Here is an 11,919-nt window from a genome sequence, read left to right on the forward strand (position 1 = left end):
TCTCTCCCTTACATGCAGGGTTTCAGGACCAGACTGGAAAAAGCTTTGTGTGACTTGGTCTTAGCTCAGAGTTGTCTCCTCTTTGTGCAGGAGGTTGGATGAGACCTCAGCCTGAATTATCCTGGGAAAAAAGTCTTAATTTAGTTATTGTTAATGTTGTTTTTCTAAAAAAGAATTCATTTAGAGTTATAAATTTAAAATTAATTTAGACTCATGGAAATGTGGCAGTGGCTCTCTAGACTTCTAGATACAAGTCTAGGATCAGGAGCATATTAAAGCACTCCAGGGTTCTGTCTTCACTTATGTTATGTAGTTAAGTAATCATACTTAAATAATCAAGGTGGAAATCTTGTTTGTCACAAAAAAATAGAGAAAAAGTTACCATGGTAGAATCCAAGCTGCTGTGTTTAATTTCTGTAAGAAATTAAAAATTAATTAAATTATGGCACTGATAGGATGTAAATAAATGAATAATGCTCATTGTGTCATCTCTGAACTCTTGTCCTGAAATAGTGTAATCTGCAGAATTGCTACTGAAGCTATGAGTAATATATCAATTAAAGAATGCAGTTGTCTGAGTCAGCACTTCGGAATCATTCTTTGAAAATCATATGATTTAGGTTGGAAAGGATTTTTGGAACTTGTCAGTTTGAGTCTGATCCTGTTCAGAGCAGGATCAAGTAATCAGGTTTGTCAGTGATGTGTCCAATTGAGTTTTGATCACTTTCCAAGGATGGAGATTCCATAACTTCACTGGACAGACAGTCTGTTTGACCACCCTCACTACTATTATTTCTTCCTGATATCAAATCGGAATTTTTTGTCTTCTAGCTTGTGTCCATTACATCTCCTGCTCTTGCTCTGCACCTCCAAGAACATTCTGTCTGTATATTCTCTATGCCTGACTGCTAAGTAAAAGATTCAGATGTCCCTTGAGCTTATTCTTCTTTAGGCTGGAGAAACGCAGCTCTCTCAGCCTCCATTCTGTGTCATGTGCTCCAGCTCACAAACAACTTGGTAGCCCTGTGCTGGACCCACTCTCATTTGTCAGTGTCTTTATTGTCGAGTTGAACCCAAATTTGGACAACGTAGTTCAGGTGTTGTGTGGACGGTACCAAGTAGAGGAAAACAGTCAGATCTGTGGACCAGATGGCTGTTCATTTTCTAGTAGAGCTTAGTCAGCTTCTGGCCTTTGTTGCAAAAACAGACTGCTATGTTCAAAGAAGGGCAATCATCTCTTGCTTCATTTGCTTTCTTCAAGATTAGAGCCTGGTGGAACAGAACAGGTACAAAATGACTTGTAAATTTTTATATTCATATTTTTTCTAAACTCAATACCTGCATTCTTGTTCAATGTATTGTCCAAGAGAGAAGCTTATTTCAGATGAAGACAAGCGTAAATTGTTGCTGGATTTCCTGAGCTTATTCCTTATGTACAAAATAAAATTATTTGCAATTGGTTTGTGAAACGTAAAAGCATTTTATCAAATTTTCTGAGTCTCCAGGTAATTTTTTTTTCCCGAGTTATGAAAAAAGCCCAAACAAACTAAAAATATGAGAAAAGGAGAAAGTTTGTGCGCAGATGGGCAGACTAGTAGATTTCTTCTACAAAAGAAATAAGGCTTTTCTCTTCCTTTCTTTTCTCTCCCCTGACCCCATCTCTTTTTCTTGTCAGATCCTTCCATAAGCAAGCTTTACTGATATGCAGAGAACAATTTGGGTTTAGTTTCAGAGGTTTTAATGAGTTAAGACAGCCGACAGAGTGGTCTGAAAAACACAGGTGTTGGCAGAGGGAGGGAATTGATGAGAGACTGTTGCCAGGAGTAGAGAACAGGACCCTTTTTGGCAGTCTTGATCCTTTAGGTTGTCTTATTGCATTCCTCATTCCACTTCTAATGGGTAAGAGATCTGTAATTGTCAGGCAGTTATAATTACTATTGTTAAAAGGCTTTAGGCCTTTTCCCAACAATGTCAGTGAAGTACAGCTGTTATGCCAGATCTTCATTTGCATCTCTTGGTTCTGTAAAAATTACTCTGTAGTAATGTGACTTTTTTTTCCCTGGTATTAGGTGCGAGAAGCTGCTTACAAGATTTTTCTTCACTCAAACGCTCAGCAGTTGGCTCGATTGGAGGAATTGCTTGCGAGCCGAAACAGCCTGGCACAGCTGGTTGGGTATGACACATTTGCCCACAGGGCTCTTCAGGGAACAATGGCCAAAAATCCAGGTATAAGGCATGTATGGAAGGACATGTTGAGAAATCAAATGTGTAACATATCAGGTCAAAGGTTGTTAGTTTCTTTAGCTAAGTTTACACGTACTTCTTGCAGTGAAGTATTTTGTTGCAGTTACATTTTGCTGTATGCCATACTCATGCTATCTGTAAATAATAGTACTCACTGAGGAGGATCTGGTGTTTTGGATCAGAATTGATGCTCACTCCTTAGACTATGAAGGTGTCATTATCTCAGCACATAACATAGTAAATTTAGTACCAAATTCTCTTGAAATAATGTCAGTGGAGTAGTTTGTTAAAAAATCTAAGGGAATTTTTTTGTTTGGAATATTCTCATGTAAACTTAAGATCCTTTAGGGAAAAATAATTTTCTTTTTTTTTTCCTTCCTTCTAGAAACAGTAAGACAATTTCTGGAGAAGCTGTCTGAGCAGTTATCTAAAAGGTATGTCTTTTTCACTAAGCTATTTTTTTAACCATACTATTTATTTCAAGAAGAGAGGGACTTGTGCACTAATAAGTTAGTCAGTGCTGCTTATTATATGCTCTGATGAAGCAAAAACCATGACTTTCCCAGAATTCTGAGAAAAGGCTATTTGTTTAGAATAAATTCTGTGTCTGTGATCAGAGAACACCCAGGACTGAATGCAAGAAATGCAGTTAACAGCAAACAAGAAGACCAAGTTGAAGTGTAGGAGAACACCTCTCCTGGTCTTCTTGCCATATGCACAACTCCAGATATTTTGCTTTTATAACAAAAATTCCCTGTTTGTCCCTCTTGCCACCATGAGCACTACACAGCACAAAACAATTTCATCACTGGGTATAAATGGGGTGTATTGTAAGAATGAAAATGCTTTGGAGGTGTACAACCACAGTAAGAGGGACTGAATTTGAAAGTACCTGAATGGCAGAAGCAGAGTGGAAAAGTTTTTCTACTGTGATATGTGGGCCTGCCATTTTACATGGTAATTATATATATATATATATATTCATATATAATCTCTGATGATGGACATTTTCTTAGGATGGAGTACTATCGTACTGTATTACATTGCTCAAAAATCTTTCATTAACGTTTTCATCATAAAAATATTTTTCAGAACTCAAAAAGACTTTCAAATGATGACAAAGATGAAAATGAAGCTCAACCCCCACAATTCAGTAAGTTACATATCCATAAGTGATTGTCTGTTTTGTTCTTAAAAGTACAGTATAAGGTAATCATGTTCTGCAATTACCTCTAGTGTACAAGATGTAGTAGAATTAGAAACATTCTCTCTTCAAATGCTTTCTGACTACTTAGCTGCTGTATTAAAACCAAGTATTGAGTATGAGAGAGCTGTTGGTTTATACAAAGTGATTCTGAGATAACAAAAACATAAAGCAGTAAAGGGAGTATCACTTTGCTTTGAATTAATTGACTCATTTGAAAAATAAAGGCTTTACTTTAGGTTAGATTCAAGTCCAGTGTGTATACTACATTGGATGTATCTTAATGCTGTACATATCTAGATTTATCTTTTTTTTTTTTAATTGAGTGTATTTCTTGAAATCTGGTATGAAATCCTGGTATATAGTTGAAAAAGAAGACCAATATTCAAGAAATATAAAAAAAAAGTTTTCAGTTTATGATATATGATGCTGGTTTTGGTGATGGTTTGAACCCTGCTTCCCATTATGTTTTAAAATTCTGTGACTTGCTGAAACTGCAAAAATACTCGAAGGAAACTGTTGAGTATTTTTACTTTGGGTTCACTTGTTGTCCATTATTGTAATTATAAGCTGGAATTCTCTTTCAGATGCTGATGCCATGGGATCACCCCTACTACAGTGGAGTCCTTCGTGCTGAGAGGTAGGCTCCTTATGTTCCTGATTGTAATGTAAATGAGTGTCCTTGCAATAAGGAAAAGAAAATCCTCAATATAAACAGGATTTCTTTCTTTGAAGGTGTACCTCAGTATGAAAATAATAAATATTATCTGGTGGGAGAGTTGTTTGTAACATTTTTTAGTTACTGCTGGAATGCCTGTAGAAGTTTTTGGTTCCTCTGTTGTTTTGCAGGGAAGTATTGGCGCTCTTTGAAGATAAGAGGCTGAAGCAGTTTCAGAACAGATAGAAAATCCTTATTCTTGTTGTGCTTTTAGTTCTTAGCTGGGCTGTTTAAAAATAAATTTTGAACACTGAATACAATCCAACTTCTCCTCTTATTTTAACTTCGTTGCGCTTCTTACCGAATGTGCAACTTTGTCCTCTTCTGCAGACTTGAAATAGCAACTTCTTCAGTAAATCTTTATGGATAGAATTCATTCTTACCTCACTTGAAAAGACTGGAAAATAAATTCTTTACACAGACTTAAATAGTGCACAAGACCTTTGTACATAATGAGATGTCAGCTCTGAAAGATGTAAGCCCTGCATGTTGCCTTTATTAGATCAGCAGCAGTGACCTTTTAGGTTTCTGTTGGAAAAGATAATCGAAAGTTGTGCTGCTTTCACAAGGGGGTTTAGAAAAACTCTTCCTTCACTGTAAATTTACAGTTTTTTGGTTTTTAAACAAACATAGACTGGATGTATCTGATTAAAATACTAGTTTACTTTGGATCAGAAAGCTGTGGTGGTATAGACATGGCATGGAAGGAGTGCCAGCAGCTGGCCTGGTTGTTTACAGAATTGGTGTGTGCCATAAGGGTTAGAGCAGTAGATGTAGAAGCCACTGTGTTACTTCTCCTGGAGGAGTGTCTTCAGATGCTGATTGTCCTTCTTGGTCTTACTGTCCTTCTTAGATCTCCTCAGGAAGCTAACAATCTCATAATTGAGTTGCTGATGATCACAAGCAGATTATTCGGCTCTTTTTGGCATTAGAAAGAAAAATACTTCCTTTCCTTGGGGGGCTTTGTAAGAGACCCAATTAAGTTACTTAAGAATTGTGAGGCGGCTTTGTGAAGGGAGAGCTGCAGGTAAAACGGAGTCAGACATTGGCAGTGTATCTTTGCTATTTTTTGTATTCAGGCACCAAGTCTGGAAGTTGGAACAGTGTGAAGAGTCTCCTGAATCTGTGTGGGGCCTCCCTGATTACAGTGCAGGATTTGGGCCCAGTGTTTTTCTTCCTCCAGCTTGGGCAGGATTGTTTGTTTCTGGCAGGTATACAAGCATCCACAAGACGGGAGAAAAAGTAATTCTCCTTTCCACTCTGTGCAGAGCTGCTTTGCTTTAAACAAGAGTGTAGATCTTTCATGGTCCTGTTTTCTAGATAGTTGTCTGTCTTTGGAAAAAGTTTTTGATCTAGTTGACTGAAAAAGGCTTTACATTCATTCTGTCCCTATTGTGGGTGTTTAACAGGGTGCTGGATACTGGGTAATCAGTGAGTAAAACTCACTTCTCCACTGCATAGTGTCAAGGACCATGCTTTATGACTGAAGCTAGGCAGGAATCAGAATATTCATGCAACAACCAGAGGATGGGACTGTACCTTGTCATGTCTGTGCCCTAAATGCCTTATTACCCAAATGGGAATCTCCTATCCTTTATCTTGTATTTGTGCTTACCTCTGTTTGACTGCATCCCTTCTTGAATGCCCTGTGGATGCTATGGTATGTTCAGTTCAGCACTTTTGTAACTGGAAGATGAGAACTGTGTCTGTCACACAAAGCTTAATACTGGCTGGAGTTTGACTTTTGGCTGTTTGTTGTTACTTTCTTCCTAACTGAGCCAATTCTCTTGTGTTAAATTATGTGTCTAAAGAAAAGTGATGTTGTTTTCCTTTTTCGTTTGGCTGGTTTTTTTGCCATGGGAAAATGATTTAATGCTTTTTAAAAAAAAATTCATATCATGTTTCTTTTTTTTATTTATAAACTCAATAAATACTTTCTTTTTTGCTTCTATGCTATTATATTTTGCATTTTTTCATCATGGAATGACAAAATATGTTTTCAAACAAGATGCACTTAACTATCATGCATTTCTCCCATTCTTTGTTTAGTCTTTTTTTTTTTTTTTTTTTTTTTTTTTGTCTTCAAGGATTTATCTCTTTTGGAAGAAATCTGCTTTTAGCTTTAGATCTTCAACAGAAATGCCATGGTTATATTTGTAATAGTGCTGTGCATAGAGCATGGCTTATGTATTTGTCTGTCATGTTTTGGGACTCAGTAGTAGTTTGTGCGGTGGATTTTTGTATTAGGAATTTTTCTTTTCTTCTGCTTAGTAAAAGGGAAGCAAATGTATGCTTTTGGGTATTCCTTTTTGACTACTGTTGTCACTGTGGCTCCAGCTGAAGTACAGACCTGTAGTTTCCTAGGTATTGTCAGGTACATAAGATGCAGATTATCTTTACAAACCTAGGTATAAAGAAAGAGACTACAGGGATTTAGTTCTTGATTAAGTAACTCAGCATTTCTGGTATGTCACACGTGTAGCACTAGGGGGGTGCAAGAAATATTAGCTGGGCCAGTGTCTATGGCTGCTGGAAAATGTTTACTGTTTCTTAGTTTAGCCTATACAACCATTGCTCTTTAGTCCTCCAGATTTTGACCAGCTACATGTCAAATGACACTGAAACTTATTACATGTTTTTAATGTGTCTATATTTGTAGCATGTTTTATATTTTAAATGTATTTATATATTTTATCTTCTAGATATCCATTTAGTCTTTACTGTAACAGGATTAAAGAAACAAATCCTTCATCAGATTTCTAATAACTAGTTTTAAGGTGTAGATATTTACTTGTGAAGGATGCAGGATGTCCACATGCGTTTGGACCGTAGAGTTTTGATGCCATTTGCTGTCGCATCGGGTTGGTTTCATTGTCGCTGCTTCCACAAGCTGTTACCGACCATTGCTGCTGTTCTGTCTCTGGAACAGCAGGAGGCGCTCCAGACTCAAGCCACAGAGTTGCAGTTCTGTCTAAACCCGGCCACAACAATTTTGTTTCTGTCAGCTTTCACCAAGTCTTTTCCCTAGAAACTTGATCCTACTTCAAAAGTGTAAGCCTCCCATTGATGGGAACAGGATATTTTACTTTTTTTTTTTTCCCCCAGACTATGTTAAGTAGCCTCTCTGGCTTTAAACCTACACTTAAGACAATGTAATGTTTTTGTAGCTATAGTTTAAGAGGCAGGGAAAATACATGTCAGTATAAATGTACTTTTAAGAGAAACAGAAGACAAAAAAGTCTGAAATTCATGGTAGCAGTATCTTAAAAGAAGATAGAGTAATTAGGAGAACCTCAAGAATTTTGGCAGGCTAAGGGTAATAAACCAGTGAATGCTAGAACATGCTTCAGCTTCTAACAAGTAAGAAGATGTCTAATATGTATATTATAAAAATAATAATGTTGAGTTTTAGTGCAGACAAGTACCCAAGTATTAATTAAATCACATTACATCTCAGTAAGTGCAGCTGTAATTCTCAAGGCCCTGATCTTGCAAAGATGTGGTAGTCCTGCTGACTTCTTCCGGGTCAGAAAAAACCACAACAGAAAATCAGCCCCAAAAGGCTGTGAGAGAATTTTTGAGGTTAGCCATTTGCCTTGAAGGTAGGATTGGCTGTGCTTAGTCACTTCTGACAGCGGTACAGAACTGTTCTTGACAACCGTCAGCGGTGAGCTTTGTGTATTTGGTATTGACTCCTGTTTCCTTAACCTGTGGTTCTTGCCAGGCTGTCTTGACTTCACTGGTTGTAATTCACTGTTAGGATTTTTGCCAAAATGTCCCACCTTTTATTCAACTTGAAGCTGGGATGTGCTTGCAGAGTACTGACTCTGTGCTAGTCCCTTTTTCTGGGTCTGCAGAAGGAAATAAGACCAGCCTTGAGGATGACAGATCAATGCAAAAATAAGTTAGTTTCCTGATGTGTAGGAAGGAGAATGACAGCTGCAGGTGTTTTGGATCTTGGGGTGCCATCTTAGCAGAAAATAGGAATAAATCACCTTCATTCTTGTTGGGACTGTACATAGGTTGCTGGCTTCAGGGGAGGGTGGGCACCACTTCTGGATTTTTTTTGGAGGGGTAGGTTCAATACCAAGGTATGAAAATGTGACTGGATGTTTCTCAAGTTCCTAAAAGCTGCAACTAATATTGAGGTTTGCAAGTTACTGGTAAAGAAACTTATTCATGGCTGCTTTTTGTTAAATTATTTTTAGTTTTATGAAAGACTGTTCTCTCTTGGGAACGCCATGTAGAAGAATAGCCCAGACCCTTTGTGGAACATGTGAGAAAACTGTTGCTCTGTTCAGTTTGAAAGCTGAAGTGGAAAATTAATGTAAAATATAACTAGGAAATCTTTCAACCAAAGTGCTCAGAGAGAAGGAGAACTTTCTGTGACAAACTCTTCATAAGAAAGGGAAGGCATGCCTCCTCTTAAATCAACTAATACAGGTATAGAAAGCACACTTTAACTCACCAGTCACTAAAGCTGGTGGATTAAGCTTTTTGGAGGGAAACCTGAAAGTTATTGAAAAGGATTGTTGTGAAGCAGAACTCAACTTTCAAGAATTATTTCTTTATTCAAAACATTGTGGTAGAACAAAGAAACCGTTGATTTGAAAACTAAGTCAAATCTAGAAGTTGTGTGCAGTGCTGATACTAATATTTCAAATTACCCCTTGACCTCCTCCAAAATATTCTAGGAAGTACAATTAACAGAAAGAAAAAAGGAATTTGAAATACAGGTGCTACTTTATGGTTGATGAGAGTACAAAGGCTTTCTGTTATTATTATTGTTATTATTTTTAAGAAAGCCAGAGTCTTCTATAAATCATGGTTAAGAGTCTCCCTTTAGGTAAAGAATTAAGTTTCATAGTCTGGCATGTAATGAAAATTGGAAGGGATTTTCCTTGTCTTGATCTCTTCAAGTTAACCTGAGGGGTTCATCTCACTTTTATCTTCACTAGCAAGATCTTTTCAAGTTTCTTTGGAAGTTTTGACAGGATCTGTTTTATTAGAGATATTTAACTTTGTCTTCTATATTTTTGTGGATGTCAACAGGATAATAATTATTCTCACAAAAACCCCCAAAGAAGTCAGGATATGTCAGGGACTACATTTAATAACCACCAATAAGAATTTTTGCCTGGCAGCTAATTTGCAATTGTTAAGAGTCTGAACGCCTGTGTTCTAAAGAACAGTGATCCTGATTCAAATGTCCCTAATGTTCAATTTTATAAAAAGCATTCTTAATAGAATAGATGAAAGTCATGCTGCACAAAGCAGTCTTAGCTTCCTTCCAAAGATACAGCTTAAATGAAAGTGATTTTAGAAGTGCATTTTATTTAGACTCAGTGAAGTCATACAAGCTTAGAAATAATTATTTATAATCACATACTACATCTTTGTTCCTCACAGGGGCACAGCCTTTTTGTTTGAAGCCTGCTGTTCTTGAAGAATAACCGAACCTCATTGTGTTAGTTAACTTCTTTTTATAATCGTTTTTCAAATTGGTTTGGCTACTTTGCTTCTCTTAAAAATATGGCTGTGCTGCAAACTGTGAAAGTAAGGTGTCTGGATTTCTTAAATATAGTTTATCCTTTAATAAAAAGCAGGAATTTGCATTAAAGAAACTAAATTTTCTTTGATATGTCTACTTTCTAATTAGAAGGGTACTGAAATTCCTCTTCATAAATTTTCTGAGCTCACATTCTGACATAGAGTATGTGAGAAAATTTTCATTCCTTCCTGGGTTTTGTTATAAATACAAATGCTTTGGCATTTGAAATCAGATGTTCAGAGTGAATTAAGTTACTGGAATATGCAAAATGAATACAGAGCAAACCTATTGTGTTCAAGTTTGTGTCTCAATCTTTCACAGTTTTTGACATGTAAGCATGAGAGTTATGCAATTCTACAGGAGAAACAAATAATTTAAGGTTCATTATTACTATAAAAGGGACCACTTTGAGTCTTGATTTTTATCTTTCTTGAGTCAAAGCAGCTTAATTGAAAGTTTGGCACAGAGGAAAGTATTCTTTTCCACTGTAGAGGAGTTCATGTATGTATCTGTTGATTCTGTTTCTGATTTGTTCAGGGTGAGTGTGTATTGGTGTCCACTTTTTTTTTACATAAATGTTGTATTTCCTACGTCAAAACTAAAAGCAACCTTTTAAAAAACTTATTAATATCTAGGCATGTACAAAATCCTTGATTTCAGGAAGTCTTCTTTTAGATTAATCATTGTGTTTTCTGGTGGGTGTGTGTATGTCTGTAACGGATAGAATTTTTGATAATTCCTTTTCCTGTTCTTCCAGAATTACATTCAGATCCTTTAAGTTTTGTGTAATGGCTTAAGAAAATTTATGTGCTCAAGTTTAAGGGTAGTTGGGAAAATCTTTTACCGCAAATTGTAAATATCAAAAATCAATCCATACCTGTTTTTTTTAACCTGAGATACACTAGAAGAAATGTTACATGGTAAGAAGTCTTTTTGACTGGAATATATCATTCCCTGCAAAGTTCTGTTGGGATTCATCAGAACACCACCTGAGATCCATCTCTTTCACCTGCATTTTGAAAGGCATATTCCCATAGAAAACGCTGTGCTCTTCATGCTTTTGGGATTCAGGTATACGGCATGCAGTCCAGTCAGGGAAGCCTAAGTCCCAGAAAGAAGCAAGAGCTCATAGATGAGCTCTAGACTTCTGCAAGTTACCTCTAATCGGTACCTTATTAAGCTTGAAAGTGTTAAAGTATTTGTGTTTGCCCTTCTCTGGTGACACAGGCATCCTAAGGCCCAGAACTCACATTTTAAGCAAAAGGGTATCCAGACAGGGTGTTTGATTCTTGCCCTGGCTTGCTTAGCTGCCCTACATCCTTTTTCTTAGGAAGTGCTTCCATGTTTCCATGTGTTTACCGGCTTTGGAGACAGCAGTATAATGTTTTGTTGGTGATGTTACTACGCTATGTGCATCATCATCCCCGCTGAATTCTGTCTGTCTGCTCTTCCGGGGCTGCAAATGACGGCATATGAGAAAACCTGTCTTCCAGCTCTTCTTTGCAGTAGTTATTGTCAGTCAATGCTATCTGGCTCCAGAACATTAACCTTACTTCCTAGTAGCAGTAACCCTTAGCAGAAATTTTACTGGTAGCAGAGTGCCTGTTACTGTAGTTCAGTATGGGTCATGATAATTTCCTTTCTGATTTCTTTTCCCAAAAATGCTTGAGTGCACTTCCTGTTGGAGATAAAATCGTCACTTGTCTGAATAAATGTGGGGGCAGCTTGCCAAAGAGTGTGCTCATAATAAAGCAGCTGCTTCTTGCAGTTTTATTTCAATTTTTTACTATTTATTTTAACTAGAAGGCATAAAGCTGTACAACTATTCAAGCTCACAATTGATAACAGCTTGAAAATTGTGCATAAAGTGATTCTTAAAATGATTGCTGCTTTAACATATAGTATAAAAATAATTATATGCACAGTAGGGTCATCAACATTTTTTAACGTGTAGATTATGAAGATTGCTTTGCTCTGACTAGTGAGCATTTTTGGGGCAGGCTATAGCACTTTGGAAATTCTGCATTCTGCTCCTTTTTATGTAGAGTCAGTCAGTAGCAGTTAATTCATTAACTGAAGTTGTTGTCCTTTCATTCTGTTGATTGAGAAGTAATGTGCAGTGGAATCCCAGAATCACAGTATTGTTAGAATTGAAAGAAAACTCTGGAGATCATCTAGTCCAACCCCCTGCCAGGGCAGGAA

General features: G+C 36.9%; 1 protein-coding gene across 1 annotated transcript in view; it reads left to right on the forward strand.

Moving 5' to 3' along the window:
* Window positions 1–11,919, forward strand: part of MIPEP (mitochondrial intermediate peptidase) — a gene marked incomplete at its 5' end in the record, with an annotated part of 65,447 nt that overhangs the window by 8,128 nt on the left and 45,400 nt on the right. The window contains 4 exons of the mRNA XM_017730759.1: window positions 2,070–2,226; window positions 2,630–2,678; window positions 3,337–3,397; window positions 4,036–4,088. Of these exons, the coding sequence (XP_017586248.1) occupies window positions 2,070–2,226; window positions 2,630–2,678; window positions 3,337–3,397; window positions 4,036–4,088 (320 nt within the window). The remainder of the gene's footprint in view (window positions 1–2,069; window positions 2,227–2,629; window positions 2,679–3,336; window positions 3,398–4,035; window positions 4,089–11,919) is intronic.

The sequence above is a fragment of the Corvus brachyrhynchos genome, unplaced genomic scaffold, assembly GCF_000691975.1.
Source record: "Corvus brachyrhynchos isolate BGI_N302 unplaced genomic scaffold, ASM69197v1 scaffold363, whole genome shotgun sequence".
NCBI classification, from domain to species: domain Eukaryota; kingdom Metazoa; phylum Chordata; class Aves; order Passeriformes; family Corvidae; genus Corvus; species Corvus brachyrhynchos.